Source organism: Bufo gargarizans, chromosome 9, assembly GCF_014858855.1.
Source record: "Bufo gargarizans isolate SCDJY-AF-19 chromosome 9, ASM1485885v1, whole genome shotgun sequence".
Classification (NCBI taxonomy): Eukaryota; Metazoa; Chordata; class Amphibia; order Anura; family Bufonidae; genus Bufo; species Bufo gargarizans.
Window position 1 is genome coordinate 85388658 of NC_058088.1, and position 17787 is coordinate 85406444.

The following is a 17787-nucleotide window of genomic DNA, read 5'->3' on the forward strand; positions in this document are numbered from 1 at the left end:
CCAGACATCCAAAAGTGAAGTATACTTACCTGCTCCCTATCCGCGACTGTCTTACTTGGTTCTCCTGCTGTCAACATCTGTCACAACGGTGACCTGGTCCCCTTGTGCGGAGAGAGGCAGGTCACCATTGCAGCCTGTAAATATCTCAGGCGTTGCTTACTAGGTAAACAAAGAAATGTGCACCATAGAGTTAAAAACGTATAAAAATTTGAAATGCACTCCAAATGGAGGCTCACCTTAGGCCTCACCCATTTACTTCAATGGGGCCGCAAAAGATGCGGACAGCACTCCATATCCTATTCTTGTCCGTTTTGCGGACCGCAAAACACACAACGGTCGTGTGCATGAGGCCTTGCAGGTTGTGCTGACAGTAGGCACAACACTAGTGTAGACTTATCGGTAATAATATCTTTCCCCAGAGAGGTCGGTATGCAGCCGCGGATGTAGATCTTCTCAATGAGCGTGCCTGAGCTCCCATAGAAGAATTACATGAAGTAGATAGGGATCATCCTTTGGCGCGAAGAACCAACCGGAGTGCATATGATGGCAGAAGGAAATCTTCAAACTTTTATAGCAGAATCACAAAGCATTTCCAAACGTGTTGTGAATCTGCAATAAAAGTTTAAAGATTTCCTTCTGCCATCATATGCACTCCGGTTGGTTCTTTGCGCCAAAGGATGATCCCTATCTACAACATTGCAGCCTGTGACTGGCTGCAACGGCGTCAAAGCGGATTTTGATAGCGGGGACCCGACAGGGATGGGGAGCGATGGAGCTGGGAACCAGCGGTGCAAAGCAGGTAAGCATGCTCCCCTTTTGCAGGTCTGGCCAGGAGAGGGGTTTGCCAAAGCCCCCCCCCCCCCCCCAAAAAAAAAAGGTGGCCCCCTTTAAGAAAAACAGCACCAAAAACTACATGTGTGATCTCATCCTCTAGTTTTGTTTTTCTTATTTTCATGAGAAAAAATGGTTAAACTCTTGCAAAATATCACCGCATGTAAATGATCAGCTCAGACATTGTCTTATAAGTCAATAACGGGAGAGCGCAAATGAGTGATAACTCCTTAATCCGTTTCAATACGTACAGCCAGTAAAGGTAGACTTGTCCGGGACTAATCCATACCTATCATACTGTAATAAGTCTACTCAGGCAGACGGTATGAACGCCTCATGAACACAGTGTGCAGCTTCTTATTTCTACAGAATCAATAGATTGCATGATCTCTTCTGACAAACACTGCATGGATTATAAGTAATTACAATGGCCTCCATAGTAACATAGGTTATAGGCTGAAAAGAAGACATCTGTCCATCCAATTCAGCCTGTTATTCTGCAAGTTAATCCAGAACAAGGCAATGTTTCATGAGGTTAAAGCCAATTTTCCTCATTCCAAGCAATCAGAATAATTCCCTGGATCAACGACCCCTCTCTAGTAGCTATAGCCTGTAATATTATTACACTCCAGAAATACATCCAGGCCCCTCTTGAATTCCTTTATTGTACTCACCATCACCACCTCCTCAGGCAGAGAGTTCCATAGTCTCACTGCTCTTACCGTAAAGAATCCTCTTCTATGTTTGTGTACAAACCTTCTTTCTTCCAGGCGCAGAGGATGTCCCCTCGTCACAGTCACAGTCCTGGGGATAAATAGCTGATGGGAGAGATCTCTGTACTGATCCCTGATATATTTATACATAGTAATTAGATCTCCCCTCAGTCGTCTTTTTTTCTAAAGTGAATAACCCTCATTTTGATAATCTTTCTGGGTACTGTAGTCCATCCATTCCAGTTATTACTTTAGTTGCCCTCCTCTGAACCCTCTCCAGCTCTGCTATGTCTGCCTTGTTCACAGGAGCCCAGAACTGTACACAGTACTCCATGTGTGGTCTGACCAGTGATTTGTAAAGTGGTACGACTATGTTTTCATCACGGGCATCTATGGCCCGTTGTATGCAACCCATTACCTTACTGGCCTTGGCAGCAACTGCCTGACACTGGTTATTAACCCCTTTCAGACATATGACGTACTATTACATTGTGGAAGTCAGTGACTTCCCGCATCTTGACGTAATAGTACAGAGCGATGCGCGCCTGATCACTGCAGGGGTCCGGCAGTCAATGACAGCTGGGCCACTGCTGTATCCGCCAGCATCACTGTAAGAGCCGATGCTGGTGGATTAACCCCTTCTATGCCGTGGTCAGTGCTGACCGTGACATAGAAGGGGTTTGCTGCGGGTGAGGGAGCTGCTGTGGCGGGGACCCGATAGGTGACAAGGCAGCCCGAAGCCGTGCAGAGGCTGCCCAATGCCTTGCACGGCATCGGGACCTGCCTTCTACGGATGCCTAGGAGATCCAGCCTCAGGCTGCGTCTCCTAGGCAACTGTGTAATCCACTAACAGGCAATGCATTACAATACAGATGTATTGTAAAGCATTGCACAGGGGATCAGACCACCAGAAGTTGAAGTCCCAGAGTGGGACAGAAATAAAGTTTATTTTAAAAGTTAAAAAAAGTGTTTTTAATAAAAAATAAAGTTTCAAGTAAAAAAAAATATAAAAAACGCCCTTTCCCCATATTTTATAATAAAAAAGAGAAGAAAAACACACATATTAGGTATTGCCGCATCCGTAGCAACCACATGATCCGCCCCGTCCGATAAACACCATGATTTTTTTTTTTCAAAAAAAGCCATTTTGTCACCTTACATCACAAAAAGTGCAACACCAAGCGATCAAAAAGGCATATGTCCCACAAAATGGTACCAATAAAACCGTCACCTCATCCCGCAAAAAATATAGCTCTCAGAACATGGACACACTAAAACATCACTTTTTTTGTTTCAAATATGCTATTATTGTTTTAAAGTGAAATAAATAAAAAAAGTATACATATTAGGTATCTCCGTGAAAAATATCACATGACCTAACCCCTCAGGTAAACACCGTAAAAAAATAATAATAAAAAAGTGTCAAAAAAAGCCATTTTTTGTCACCTTACATCACAAAAAGTGCAACACCAAGTGATCAAAAAGGTGTATGCCCCCCAAAATAGTACCAATCAAACGTCACCTCATCCTGCAAAAAATTAGACCCTACTGGAGACAATCAGTCAAAAAATTAAAAAACTATGACGCTCAGACAATGGAGACACTAAAATATAATTTTTTTTGCTTCAAAACTGCTATTATTGTGCTAAAGTGAAAAAAAAAAGGAGACATATTATGTATTGCCGCATCCGTAACAACCAGCTCTATAAAAATATCACATGACCTAACCCCACGGGTGAATACCGTAAAAAAAAAAAACGGTGCCAAAAAAGTCATTTTTTGTCATCTTACATCACAAAAATTGCAACACCAAGCGATCAAAAAGGCGTATGCCCCCCAAAATAGTACCAATAAAACCGTCACCTCATCCCGCAAAAAAATTAGACCCTACTAGATCAGTAGGGTTAAAAAATAAAAAAGGTATGGCTCTCAGACTATGGAGACACTAAAACATATTTTTTCTGGTTTCCAAAATGCTATTATTTTATATAAATAAGAAAAAGTATACATATTAGGTATTGCCACGTCCGTAACAACCTGCTCTATAAAAATAGCACATAATCTACCCTTTCAGATAAATGTTGTAAAAAAAAAAAAACTGTGCCAAAACCTTGCCTCACACAAAACGTAACATAGAACAATTAAAAATAATATGTACCCCAAAATAGTACCAATAAAACTGGCACCATATCTCCTAGTTTCCAAAATAGGGTCACTTTTTGGGAGTTTCCACTGTAAGGTGCATCTGGGGGACTTAAAATGGGACATGGCATCTAAAAACCAGTTCAGTGAAATCTGCCTTCCAAAAACCATACGGCGCTCATATTCTTCTGCACCCTGCCGTGTGCCCTTACATCAGTTTACGACCACATGTGGGGTGTTTCTGTAAACCGCAGAATCAGGGTAATAAATACTGAGTTTTGTTTGAGTGTTAACCCTCAATGTGCTAAAGAAAAAATGGATTAAAATGGAAAATATTCCAAAAAAGGGAAATTTTTAAATTTCATCTCCATTTTCTTTTAATTCTTGTGGAACACCTAAAGGAGTTAACAAGTTTGTAAAAATCAGTTTTGAGTAACTTAAGGGGTGTAGTTTCTACAATGTGGTCATTTATGGGGGGTTTCCACTATGTAAGCCCCACAAAAGTGACTTCAGAACTGAATTGGTCCTTAAAAAGTGGGTTTTGGAAATTTTCTTAAAAATATTAAGAAATGCTTCTAAAATTCTAAGCCTTCTAACGTCCTAAAAAAATAAAATTACATTTACAAAATTATGCCAACATGAAAATTGCAAATTTTTTTAAATTTTAAAAAAGGTGAAATATATTGACTCAAATGTATAGCTATCATGAAGTACACTTTGTCATGAGAAAACATTCTCAGAATGGCTTGGATAAATAAAAGTGTTCCAAAGCGATTACCACGTCAGATTTATAAAAAAATGGCCAGGGCAGAAGGGCGAAAAACTGGCCTGGGGTAGAAGGGGTTAAACATTGTGTTATTAAACATTTTAACTAGGGATGAGCGAATCGACTTCGGATTAAACATCCTAAGTCGATTCGCATAAAACTTTGTTTCACAACTGTGTGGACCGAGCACTCCGTTCAGTACTAGAATGTATTGGCTCCAATGAGCCGAAGTTATTGCTTCACGAAGTCTCGCGAGACTTCGAGTAATAACTTCATAAATGTATTTCTACTGTAAAAAAAACTATTTCCCGAACTCAGGTTCGGTTCCAAGTGGTACCTTGGAACCGAACTCGATTCACTCATCCCTAATCATATTAGATATTATATCTGGTATTATACAGTATATAAACATTAATAATTATAAGGAAACTAAATTGGGATATTAAGTATGATTAAACTTCCTGTTTCCTCATAATGTTGACAAGTGATTTATGTGACAATTCTGTCCATGTTGGGTTATCACAAACCAAACACAAACATGTTGCTAACACTCAGATACTAGGGGAGGTCATTTATCAAACTGGTGTAAAGTAGAACTGTTGCCCATAGCAACCAATCCGATTCCTCCTCACATTTTCCAAAGGAGCTGTCCAAAATGAAAGGTGAAATCTGATTGGTTGCTATGGGCAATTAAGCCAGTTCTACTTTACACCAGTTTAATAAATCTTCCCCTAGGTGTCTATCTTTATATAGCTACCATCACCCAAATAAGAGAGAAAGCGAGCATTACTGTAGGCTGGTATAATAGCAGGGGTTTTCTAGGAGTAGAATATTGATGACCTATCCTCAGGATAGGCTATCAACATCAAGTGGGGGTCTGACTCCCGATCAGCTGTTTGAAGAGGTTGCCACTTCCTAGGCCAGTGACGTCACCTTCATGGCCTAAGTGCAGCTCAGTTCCATTCAAGTGAATGGAGCTGAGCTGCAATACCAGGCATGGCCACTATAAAATGTACGGCGCTGTGCTTGGTAAACTGTGAAGAGGCTGCAGCTTGGCCTCTTCAAATAGCTGATCAGTGGGAGTGCTCAATCAGATATTGAGGGCCTATCCTGAGACCTTTTAAGCCCAAATTATTTATCAACAACTATCCAATGGATCGGAAATAGATGCTAGATCAGTGAGAATGCTTCCACTGGGACCCCCACTAATCACCGGAATAGAGACCCCAGTCCACAAGAGCGCAGCTTGGAGGAATATGAATGGAGTGGCGGTTTAGCGTGTGTCCTGCCGCTCCATCCAAAGCATGTGTTGCTGATGAAAGCCTCTGCTTATGTTTCAGTGTAAGTGGATCTGCACAACGGGGGCCTGTTCTTGAGATAGGAGCGGGTCACAGAAGTGGGACCTACACCTGTCACACTATTATAGCACGTCCTGTCCAGACGAGATTACCGGTTTAGTTGTGGTGATTATGAAGTGTATTTTGGCAGGTAAAAAGCCCAGTTTTTGCGCTGTAATCCACTTCCTGTTGTTTTCAATGGCAAAAACACACCACAGTTCACACAGACACTTCAAGAAGTGGCATGAGTCTGAAAGAAGGAATACACCCAAAAAATGGGTCTGAAATTGTAACCGCTCCGTATTTTTCAGCTTCAAAATGATGCTGTGTGTAGGAACAGTATATGGTTGGAAATATGTACTCCTGTATAGTAAAAGGAACCATAAGAATATATAGACATCGGCTTTCAAGATTTAAATGCAATATTATGTTTGGGGGTAGATTTATGAAACTGTCTAAAACAGGGATGCCCAACCTGCGGCCCTCCAACTGTTGCAAAACTACGATTCCCAGCATGCCTGGACAGCCTACAGCTATTAAGGCATGCTGGGAGTTGTAGTTTTGCAACAGCTGGAGGGCCGTAGGTTGAGCCTCCCTGGTCTAAAAGAAGTAACTGTCTTTGTTGCCCATAGCAACCAATCAGAGTGCAGCTTTTATTTCTAACAGTGCGCTTGAAAAATGAAAGCTGCGATGTGATTGGCTGCTATAGGTGACAATGAGAGCTTCTCCAGTTTTAGAAATCTGCTCCAAAGGGTATCTGTGTTTGAATTCCTTGTCATTTTTCAGACCTGTTTGCTGTCAGTGAATATTGTGGTTCACATTCAGAGGCTGAACCCAGTTAGGCCTAATGCTTTTTACAGCTGAGTCAGATTTTTTTTGTGTGTATTTCAACCTTTGCAGTGCAACAGTAAGATCTTCGTAAGGTCTCTTGCACACGAACATGTGCGCCCCGTGGCTGTGCTGCGGGCCGCAATACACGAACACCCACTGTGGGGCAGCCGCAGAGGATCGCGGACCCATTCACTTTAATGGGTCCGCGATCCGTCCGTTTTTCAAAAAGATAGGACATGTTCTATCTTTTTGCGGAACGGAAGTACGGGACAAAACCCAGCGGAAGCACTCTGTAGTGCTTCCGTAGGGTTCCGTGCTTCTGTTCCGCACCATTCCGCATCTCTGGATTTGCGGACCCATTGAAGTGAATGGGTTCGCATCCGTGATGCGGAATGCAGACAAAACGGTGCCCATGTATTGCGGATCCAAAAATGCGGTCCGCAATACGGCCACGGAGCGCACACGTTCGTGTGAAAGAGGCCTAAATCCACACCAAAAACTGAAAGTAAAAAATGCTGCATTTGGTGCAGAAACGCATAGAAATCAGCATGAAAAACCGCACGGAATTCGTGTTTTGAAATCTGTACTCGTGTGCAGGTACCCTTAGACCAAAAGGAGTAAGATGTACTATAGGTAGGCAAATAAACATGTAGAACGCGCAAATTGTGAGGCACGTCCCTTCATTACATCACCTCAGGGCTCTTTTAAAGGGCCTCTCCAGCACCAAAGTATCGATGGATCCTAAGGCTACATTCACATTTGACACGATGTGTTTTGCTGTCCGCAAATTGCAGATCCGCAAAAAAAAAGCATGACGTCCGTATGGCATCTGTTTTTTTTTTGCGGATCCATTGTAACAATGCCTATCCTTGTCCGCAAAATGGACAAGAATAGGACTTTTCTTTTTTTTTTGCGGGGCTACGATAGGACACGGAAACAAAATGCGTTTGTGTGAATGTAGCCTAAGGAAAGGTCATTAATATGAGACTGGCGGGGATCCAAACCAAGTGAATGGGAGCATTGCTGCAGTAACCAGGCACGGCCACTAAGCAGACTATGGCGCTGTATAGCTCAGGTGCCAATTTCTGGCACCCGCAAACAGCTGATTGGTGGGGCTGCCAGGAGCTGGGCCCCCACTGATCTGATACTGATGACCCAACCTAAGGAGGCCATCAGCAGTTTAGTCCCGGAGAACCTTTTTAAGGCTACATTTACATTTGCTGTTCCGAGGCGTGTAGCATTTTTGTCCGGGCGATTCTAGGCCTATTTGCCAGGTAGGAGTCAGATCTCTACCAGACCCTATTATAGTCAAAGGGGTCCTCATTTCTGTACGCATACTACTTCATAAATTGCCCCCTAGAAAAACAGGTTGAGTCTGGCCCTTTAAGGCTGGAATCCCACTTGTAGTTTGAGGTGCAGTTTTTGAGCTAAAGCCAGAAGTGGGTCCCGCACCTGTACTGAGATGACATCTCCTGGCAGATAATGATTGTTATACTGAAATAATTGAATTTAATGGAGCATTACATGACAGACATGTCCCTCCCCTCCCCGTGCGGATTCCTTGTTGTCTCTGTCAGCTGTTTCCACTGACCCTCCTCCCCTCTGTGTCTCCCTCTGCAGGGGCTACACGACTGTCAGTCATCCGGCTACAAGAGGAGGGCGCCACACTGACAGTTCCTCCGTCCTGCCAATCAAGCGGCTAGAAAAGGCGGTGGGTGGAGCTACGATCCGTGTGACTGACAGCTGTGGGCGGAGCTACGAAGTCCGGGCGCTTCGACGTCACCGCGCACAGGAGGAGGACGCCCGGAGCATGGGTCGGAAGCGGTGCGTGGGAGACTGTTCCAAGATGGCGGCGGGCTGCTGCGGGGTGAAGAAGCAGAAACTGTCCAGCTCTCCGCCGTCTGGCTCAGGGGGTCCCGGTGGGCCGCACTGCAGCGGGGAGAGCCAGTGCCGCGGGGCGGAGCTGGGCCTGGGAGGCCCCGGGAACGGGCCCAGTGGAAACAGCCGGGTGAACGGCCTGTCTTGTGGTAATAGCCTATCGCCGGGCTGTGGGACTCTCTCTCCGGGCTGTGGCTCCAGTTTAAGCCCCGGCTCCCGGAAGATGGTGGTGTCGGCTGAGATGTGCTGCTTCTGCTTCGATGTTCTGTATAGCCATCTGTACGGGTACCAGCCGCCCCGCACGCCACGCTTCACCAATGACCCATAGTAAGTGTCGGCCGGGCTGTCAGGGGAGACGCCGGGAGGGGGAGCGCAGGCTGCTGTGTGACTGACTGGGACGTCTCTGCATGGAAACAAGTGTGTGTGTGTGTGTGCCTGTCAGCATACCTCCATGTTATAATCACCTGTGTATGGGGGTATACAGCTGCCCTGGGTGTACATATGCTATATGTGTGTGCCTGTCAGTATACCTCCATGTTATAATCACCTGTGTATGGGGGTAAACAGCTGCCCTGGATGTACATATACTATATGTGTGTGCCTGTCAGTATACCATCTATGTAATATATATATATATATATATATATATATATATATATATATATATATATATATATATATATAAGCACCTGTGTATGGGGGTATACATCTACCCTGGATGTAAATATGCTATATGTGTGTGCCTGTCAGTATACCTCCATGTTATAATCACCTGTGTATGGGGGTATACAGCTGCCCTGGGTGTACATATACTATATGTGTGTGCCTGTCAGTATACCTCCATGTTATAATCACCTGTGTATGGGGGTAAACAGCTGCCCTGGATGTACATATACTATATGTGTGTGCCTGTCAGTATACCTCCATGTTATATATAATCACCTGTGTATGGGGGTATACATCTACCCTGGATGTACATATACTATGTGTGTGCCTGTCAGTATACATCCATGTTATAATCACCTGTGTATGGGGGTATACATCTACCCTGGATGTAAATATACTGTGTGTGCCTGTCAGTATACCATCTATGTAATATATATAATCACCTGTGTATGGGGGTATACATCTACCCTGGATGTAAATATATTATGTGTGTGCCTGTCAGTATACCTCCATGTTATATATAATCACCTGTGTATGGGGGTATACATCTACCCTGGATATACATATACTATATGTGTGTGCCTGTCAGTATACCACCATGTTATATATAATCACCTGTGTATGGGGGTATACATCTGCCCTGGATATACATATACTATATGTGTGTGCCTGTCAGTATACCTCCATGTTATATATAATCACCTGTGTATGGGGGTATACATCTACCCTGGATATACATATACTATATGTGTGTGCCTGTCAGTATACCACCATGTTATATATAATCACCTGTGTATGGGGGTATACATCTGCCCTGGATATACATATACTATATGTGTGTGCCTGTCAGTATACCATCTATGTAATATATATAATCACCTGTGTATGGGGGTATACATCTGCCCTGGATGTAAACATGTGGGTGCCTGTCAGTATACCATCTATGTCAGGGAAGGCCAACCTGCGGCTCTCCAGCTGTTGCAAAACTACAACTCCCAGCATGCCCAGACAGCCTACAGCTATCAACTTACAGCAGGGCATGGTGGGAATTGTAGCTTTACAACAGCTGGAGAGCCACAGGTTGGCCAGCCCTGATCTATGTAATATATATATAATCACCTGTGTATGGGGGTATACATCTGCCCTGGATGTACATATACTATATGTGTGTGCCTGTCAGTATACCATCTATGTAATATATATAATCACCTGTGTATGGGGGTATACATCTACCCTGGATGTAAATATATTATGTGTGTGCCTGTCAGTATACCACCATGTTATAATCACCTGTGTATGGGGGTATAAATCTGCCCTGGATGTAAATATGTTTGTGCCTCTCAGTATACCACCATGTTATATATACATCTATGTACCGATCACCAGTGTATAGGGGGAGGGGGGTATACATCTGCCCTGGATGTAAATATGTGTATGCCTGTCAGTATACCACCATGTAAAATATATAAAATTATATAATCTACACATCTATGTACCGATCACCAGTGTATGAGGGGTATACATCTGCTCTGGATGTCAACAAGTGCATGTCACTATAAAATATATATATATTTGTACCAATCGCCAGTGTATGGGGGAGGGGGGTATACATCTGCTCTGGATGTAAACAAGTGTGTTCCTGTCAGTATACCAGCTATGTAATATATACATCTATGTACCGATCACCAGTGTATGAGGGGTATACATCTGCCCTGGATGTAAATGTGTGTCTGTCAGTATACCACCATGTAATATATATATCACATCTGTGTACCGATCACCAGTGTGTAGGGGGTATATATACATCTGCCTGGATGTAAACAAATGTGTGTGCACCTGTCCAACCCAGCGCCATGAAATATATATATATATATATATATATATAGGCGTCTAGTGTACCAATCACCATTTATAAGGCCCCGACAACATATACAACAGCCCTGAATGTAAATGTGTTCCTGTCACTTATAGCACACAGCACCATGTAATATATGGGCATCTACTTGATCGATCTCCATTTATATAGCGCCGACATAGTCTGCAGCGCAGTACACTGGTGGACAGGGATCTGGTTATACTGTCACTAGGTGCTCTGTTTGGCCTATACCAGGCAAGCTCAACCTGCGGCCCTCCAGCTGTTGTAAAACTACAACTCCCATCATGCCTTGATGTAGGCATGCTGGGAGTTGTAGTTTTGCAGCAGGGTGGTCATCCCTGGCCTATACTATGGCAGCCATGTTGGCCGGCTAGCTGTATAAATGACTAGTCACCCCCTGGTCTGTGTAAAGCCACTAGAGAGAGATATTATGTGCACTGCCTAGCGTTATGTACTCTGTATGTATCTCATAGATATGTGGATGTGGTAGGGCAGCATTCCTAGAGATTGCCCCACTGTCTAGTCATCTGCTGTGACAGATTTGTTGTAGGTTGGCAAACAAAGAGATGCCAGGATGGTGCTCGTCACCCGGTGGAGGTTACATCAGGCTGCAGACACGGATCTGACTGAACATGCTGGGTGATGCTAGACGGGCCCTGGCTGACAACTGTTTTGTCTGGATGGGGGAGGGGGAGCTGTTTAAGTTCACGTTTTGTTGACATTATAGGGGGAGGGGGAGGAAACCTGAGAACTCCGCCATAGCTCCAACCAGGGCGAGAGGAAAGGGTGAAACATGAGGATCAGTAGACGCTGCATATATGTACAGGATAACAGGGAAGTGTATCGGGGTGTCGCTCAGCCATTTACAGGGGCTCTCCTTGGGGGTGGCCTGTGTTGACCCCCGCTGTATTAGTGGTTAGTATTGGTGTCCACCACGTATATGAGCTTTAGGAAATCCTTTACTGCCCTGTAATCCTCTAAGTGAATGTCGCACAGCAAGCCTCGTCACAATGGACCTCCTTTGTTCTCCCGGTCTGAGGATCCTTTCTGTGTGATGGTTACATATGTTTTTGTTATCTCTATGTGATCCAGCTGTTGCACCTCTGTATTGTCAGGGCTTTGTTGTGGAGATGTACATAACAGCGGGTGGATCCAATCCCTTATCTTCTGTCTGGCTCCATCGTCTTATTGTGACTGGTTACACCGAGCGCTCATGATATTATGTTTCTTCCCAAGCATTAGAAGATCTAATTGATCGTTTTGCGCCTCTCTGTTGGGTAGTGATGGTTAGGATCCCTTGTTGAAGCGGGATTTCACTCCCCGCTGATCTGATATTAATGACCTAATCTGAAGATAGATCATTGATAGTAAAAAGCGGACAACCCCCTTTAAACAGCACTGCTTTCTTGGGGTACAGCTACACAGTGATTTTGGCTGTGACAGGTGTCGCGTCCAAGTATCTCTGTGTAGCAAGGCAGCCATAAGAATGAAACCGGTAGCAGCGCGACCCACGTGTTGCACTCACAGCAGACATACGGGTTGCGCTGCGACCCTATTCATTCCTATGGCAGCTCTGCTACACTGTGATACTTGGGCGACGTCACATCCAGAATCCTGTACGCTTACATTGGGCTTCATTTAATATTTGGAGGCCATTTCAAACTTGGGGTATGTTCACATATGAATTTAATCAGACACATTTACTAGAGGATCCGCCAGCAGAAATCAGATGTGCCCAAGGATTAGCCCCATTGCCATTTAATGGTACTAATATTTGGTTTTCTATTTTTCTCATGCGTCCTCCATGACGGCATACTGGAAGAATTGACCCTTGACCTCTCTAGGAGCAGGAACAGAGAGAATAAATTGCTCCCTCCCACCAGAGATTCTGATATTGATGACATATCAGATTGGCAGGGGTCCGGGGCATCAGCTGTTTGGAGCGCCGCAGCTTACCAAGCACAGAGCTGTCCATTGGATAGCGGCCATGCTGGGTATTGGAGCTCAGCCCCATTCACCTGAAGTAGCGCCTAGGCCAGTGGCATAACTAGAGTGTTATGGGCCCCAGTGTAAACTTTGGATTGGGCTCCCGCCCCCATTTTTACAAAGAGGCGGCAGATTTTCTTTACACTAATGGCTCTTTCAAACGAGCGGATGCCGTGCGGGTAATCCAGTGCATGAAAGAGAGCCAAGCCCTGTTCCGGACAGCAGAGACACGGAGCAGTAACATGATTGATAATGCTCTTTGCCCCTTTGTGATCTTTTTACTACATCACAGTGAGATAAAGTTGTCACCGTGATTTTGTAGTAAAAAGATCACAGAGAGGCACGGAGCATTATCAGTCATGTTACTGCTCCGTGTCTCTGCTGTCCGGAACGGATGAGACGCACAGGATCTGCTTGTGTGAAAGAGTCCTGAGCCCAATGCATGGCTATACTCGCCCAGTCCTAATAAAATCTGATCGTACCTCATCCAGGGTGTCGCTGGCGTCGGCGTGATGTCCACTGGATCCAGAACAAGGTCCCTATGGTCATTTAAAAAATAAAAATAAAAAAATTTCATAAGGAAGGGATGGTGACTGCCCCTGTGAGATCACCAGCAGGGGGCGCTGTGCTGGCCTGTAAGACTGAGTCGTGCCAATGTATAACAGGGTAATCTAGGACATTTCCCCTAAGTGCTACCACACAGTACTAATACCCACATTGTGGCCCTTCACAATAGTTATGTCCTCCTTGTGGCCCCCTCACAGTAGTTATGCCCACCATTGTTCCTGTCACAGTAGTTATGCCCACTTTTGTGCCCTCTCACTGTAGTTATGCACAGATGTGTCCCCTCACAGTAGTTATACAAGATATGTTCCCCCCTCACAGTAGTAATGCCCAGATACGTGCCCCCTCATAGTAATGTCAGATTATATGCCCCCTCACAGTAGTAATGCCCAGGCCTGTGCCCCCCCCTCACAGTAGTAATGCCCAGATACGTGCCCCCTCATAGTAATGTCAGATTATATGCCCCCTCACAGTAGTAATGCCCAGGTCTGTGCCCCCCCCCCCTCACAGTAGTAATGCCCAGGTCTGTGCCCCCCCCCCTCACAGTAGTAATGCCCAGGTCTGTGCCCCCCCCCTCACAGTAGTAATGCCCAGGTCTGTGCCCCCCCCCCTCACAGTAGTAGTGCCCAGGTCTGTGCCCCTTCAGTAAAAATGCCCACTTTTGTGCCCCCTCACTCTTGTTGTGGCCCCTCTTTTGCCTCCAGTCTTCAGCTTTATTTAAAAAAACACATACATACCTTCTTCCCTGATAACGCGCTCCCACACTCGCATCGCGCTGCTGGCTGTGCTGGAGGCCGATTCCCCGGTTCTCTCCTCCCACAGCCAGCAGTGTGATGTGCGGCCTGCAGGGGGAGCCCCAGAGCTCAAAAGAAAAGTGCAGCAGGGAGTGGAGACATTTTCTCATTAGTCCACATCATACTTCATTTTAGTGGTGAATTTGAGTTGATGCGTTTTACCTTTATGCATAAATAAAATCCCAAATTTGCAGAAAATTTGAAAACAATAGCTATTTTCAAAATTAGAATTTCTCTGCTATTAAGACAGATAGTGATGCTTCATAAAATAGTTATTACTTTACATTCCCCATATGTCTACTTTATGTTGCCATTATTTTGTATGTCATTATTTTTTTTTAAATCTTTTTTTTATTTTTATTTTATTTAGGAAGTTAGAAGTTTAGAAGCAAATTTTAAGAATTTCCAAAACCCACTTTTTTGAGGACCAGTTCAGTTATGGAGTCACTTTGTGCGACTTACATAGTAGAAACAACCCATAAATTACCACATTTTAGAAACTACACCCCTCACGTTATTCAAAACTGATTTTACAGACTTTATTAAGGCTACTCTCACACTCGCGTTTTGTGCGGATCCGTCATGGACGGATCCATTCAGATAATACAACCGTCTGCATCTGTTCAGAACGGATCTGTTTGTATTGTCTTTAACATAGCCAAGACGGATCCGTCTTGAACTAGGGTTGGACGATATCAAAAATATACCCACGATAACGATATTAAGAAATTTATCGCGATAACGATATATATCGCGATAAATGCCCATTTAGAAGAAAAAAACACTTGGGGCCACAAGGAGACGTTACACTGTATGGGGGCAGCCAGGCAGCCACAGGGAGACGTTACACTGTATGGGGGCAGCCACAGGGAGACGTTACACTGTATGGGGGCAGCCACAAGGAGACGTTACACTGTATGGGGGCAGCCACAAGGAGACGTTACACTGTATGGGGGCAGCCACAAGGAGACGTTACACTGTATGGGGGCAGCCACAAGGAGACGTTACACTGTATGGGGGCAGCCACAAGGAGACGTTACACTGTATGGGGGCAGCCACAAGGAGACGTTACACTGTATGGGGGCAGCCACAAGGAGACGTTACACTGTATGGGGGCAGCGCAGCCACAAGGAGACGTTACACTGTATGGGGGCAGCCACAAGGAGACGTTACACTGTATGGGGGCAGCCACAAGGAGACGTTACACTGTATGGGGGCAGCCACAAGGAGACGTTACACTGTATGGGGGCAGCCACAAGGAGACGTTACACTGTATGGGGGCAGCCACAAGGAGACGTTACACTGTATGGGGGCAGCCACAAGGAGACGTTACACTGTATGGGGGCAGCCACAAGGAGACGTTACACTGTATGGGGGCAGCCACAAGGAGACGTTACACTGTATGGGGGCAGCCACAAGGAGACGTTACACTGTATGGGGGCAGCCACAAGGAGACGTTACACTGTATGGGGGCAGCCACAAGGAGACGTTACACTGTATGGGGGCAGCCACAAGGAGACGTTACACTGTATTGTATGGGGGCAGCCACAAGGAGACGTTACACTGTATGGGGGCAGCCACAAGGAGACGTTACACTGTATGGGGGCAGCCACAAGGAGACGTTACACTGTATGGGGGCAGCCACAAGGAGACGTTAATTGTATTATTGGCCACAGGGTCCCCCTCCCATCATTGGTGGCAGTTGGCCCCCCTCCCTCCCCAGTATTAATCATTGGAGGCCACAGGGTCATCCCCCCATCATTGGTGGCAGTGGGTAGTTCTGATCGGAGTCCCAGCAGTGTAATGCTGGGGCTCCGATCGGTTACCATGGCAGCCAGGAAGCTACTGAAACCCTGGCTGCTATGGTATGTTAGTAAGCAGCATTATACTCACGTGCGCCGTGGCCGCCGGGCGCTCCTTCTTCTGTCTGTGCGGCGCATTGCTAATGCTTATAGCATTAGCAATGCGCCGCACAGACCTATGAGAAAAAGAAGCGCCCGGCGGCCACTGCGCACGTGAGTATAATGCCGCTCACTAACATACCATAGCAGCCAGGGCTTCAGTAGCTTCCTGGCTGCCATGGTAACCGATCGGAGCCCCAGCATTACACTGCTGGGGCTTTGATCGGAACTGCCCACTGCTGCCACCAATGCAGGGACTTAAGAACATTCCCGGCACCCGACCTCTGAGAGGACGCTGTGATCACCGCGCTGGGATTAATTGCGCGGATCACAGAGTCCTCTCAGAGGTCGGGTGCCGGGAATGCGAGTCACAGTATTCCTTCCCTCCCTCACACCGGCCGAATGGATAAGAGCGCCGCAAGTACTCTGTAAATGTGCCGTACGGTACTTCACGCTGGGGCGGGCGGCCGCGGATTTAGAAGCGGTCAGCGAACATGACCGCTTCTATGACGTCACGAAATACCGCGATATTTAGGAAACGGCGATATCGCCATATCGCCGTTTTTTTAATACCGCGGTATATCGTGATACCGGTATATCGCCCAACCCTATCTTGAACACCATTGAAAGTCAATGGAGGACAGTTCCATTTTCTAGTGTGTCCAGATTGTGTCAGAATGGATCCGTTTGTCCGTCTGATGAAACTGAGCCAAAGTGGAATCGAGATTGAACTGATGCAAACTGATGCCATCCTTTTCCATTCAGAATGCATTAGAATGCAAACTGATCCGTTTTGGACCGATTGTGAGAGCCCCGAACGGATCTCGCAAACGGAAAGCCAAAATGCGAGTGTGAAATTAGACTTGGGCTACTTTCACACAAGCGTTTTTTTGCGGATCCGTCATGGATCTGCAAAAACGCTACCGTTACAATAAGGCTGGGTTCACACTAGCGTCATGAAGTCCATTATGGCTTTCTGTTATAACGGAATCCATAAGACGGAAGGACGGATCTGTTTTGCTGCCCATAAGACTTGCACATTCCGTTTGCTCTCCGTCCTAATAGAAGTCTATGGGAATCAAAACAGATCCGTCTGGTTCCCGTTATGCAAGACGGAAAACAAAGTCCTGTTGACAGGACTTTATTTTCCGTCTTTCATAACGGGACTCGGACAAATCCGTTATGTTTTCTCATAGACTTCTATTAGTACGGAGCAAAACGGAGTGCCTCTTAAAGGCTTCAGTTTTGCAGTCCATCCTATGGATTCAGTTATGTTCCGTTATAACCCTGTTATAATGGAAAGCCATAAGGGACTCCATAACGCTAGTGTGAACCCACCCTAATACAATCGCATGCATCCATCATGAACGGATCCTTTTGTATTATCTGTTACATAGCCAAGACGGATCCATCATGAACTCCATTGAAAGTCAATGTGGGACGCATCCGTTTTCTATTGTCAGAGAAAACGGATCCGTCCCCATTGACTTACATTGTGTGCC

General features: G+C 45.4%; 1 protein-coding gene across 2 annotated transcripts in view; it reads left to right on the plus strand.

Moving 5' to 3' along the window:
- The window catches only part of AMMECR1 (AMMECR nuclear protein 1), a 169620-nt gene that overhangs the window by 36172 nt on the left and 115661 nt on the right, over positions 1-17787 (plus strand). Inside the window, exon 2 of one of the 2 annotated variants that reach the window (XM_044305880.1) lies at positions 8241-8825. In XM_044305880.1, the coding sequence (XP_044161815.1) occupies positions 8431-8825 (395 nt within the window). In that variant the 5' untranslated portion in view covers positions 8241-8430. Of the gene's footprint in view, positions 1-8190; positions 8826-17787 lie in introns of those variants that run through there. The other variant, XM_044305882.1, reaches the window with a different exon arrangement.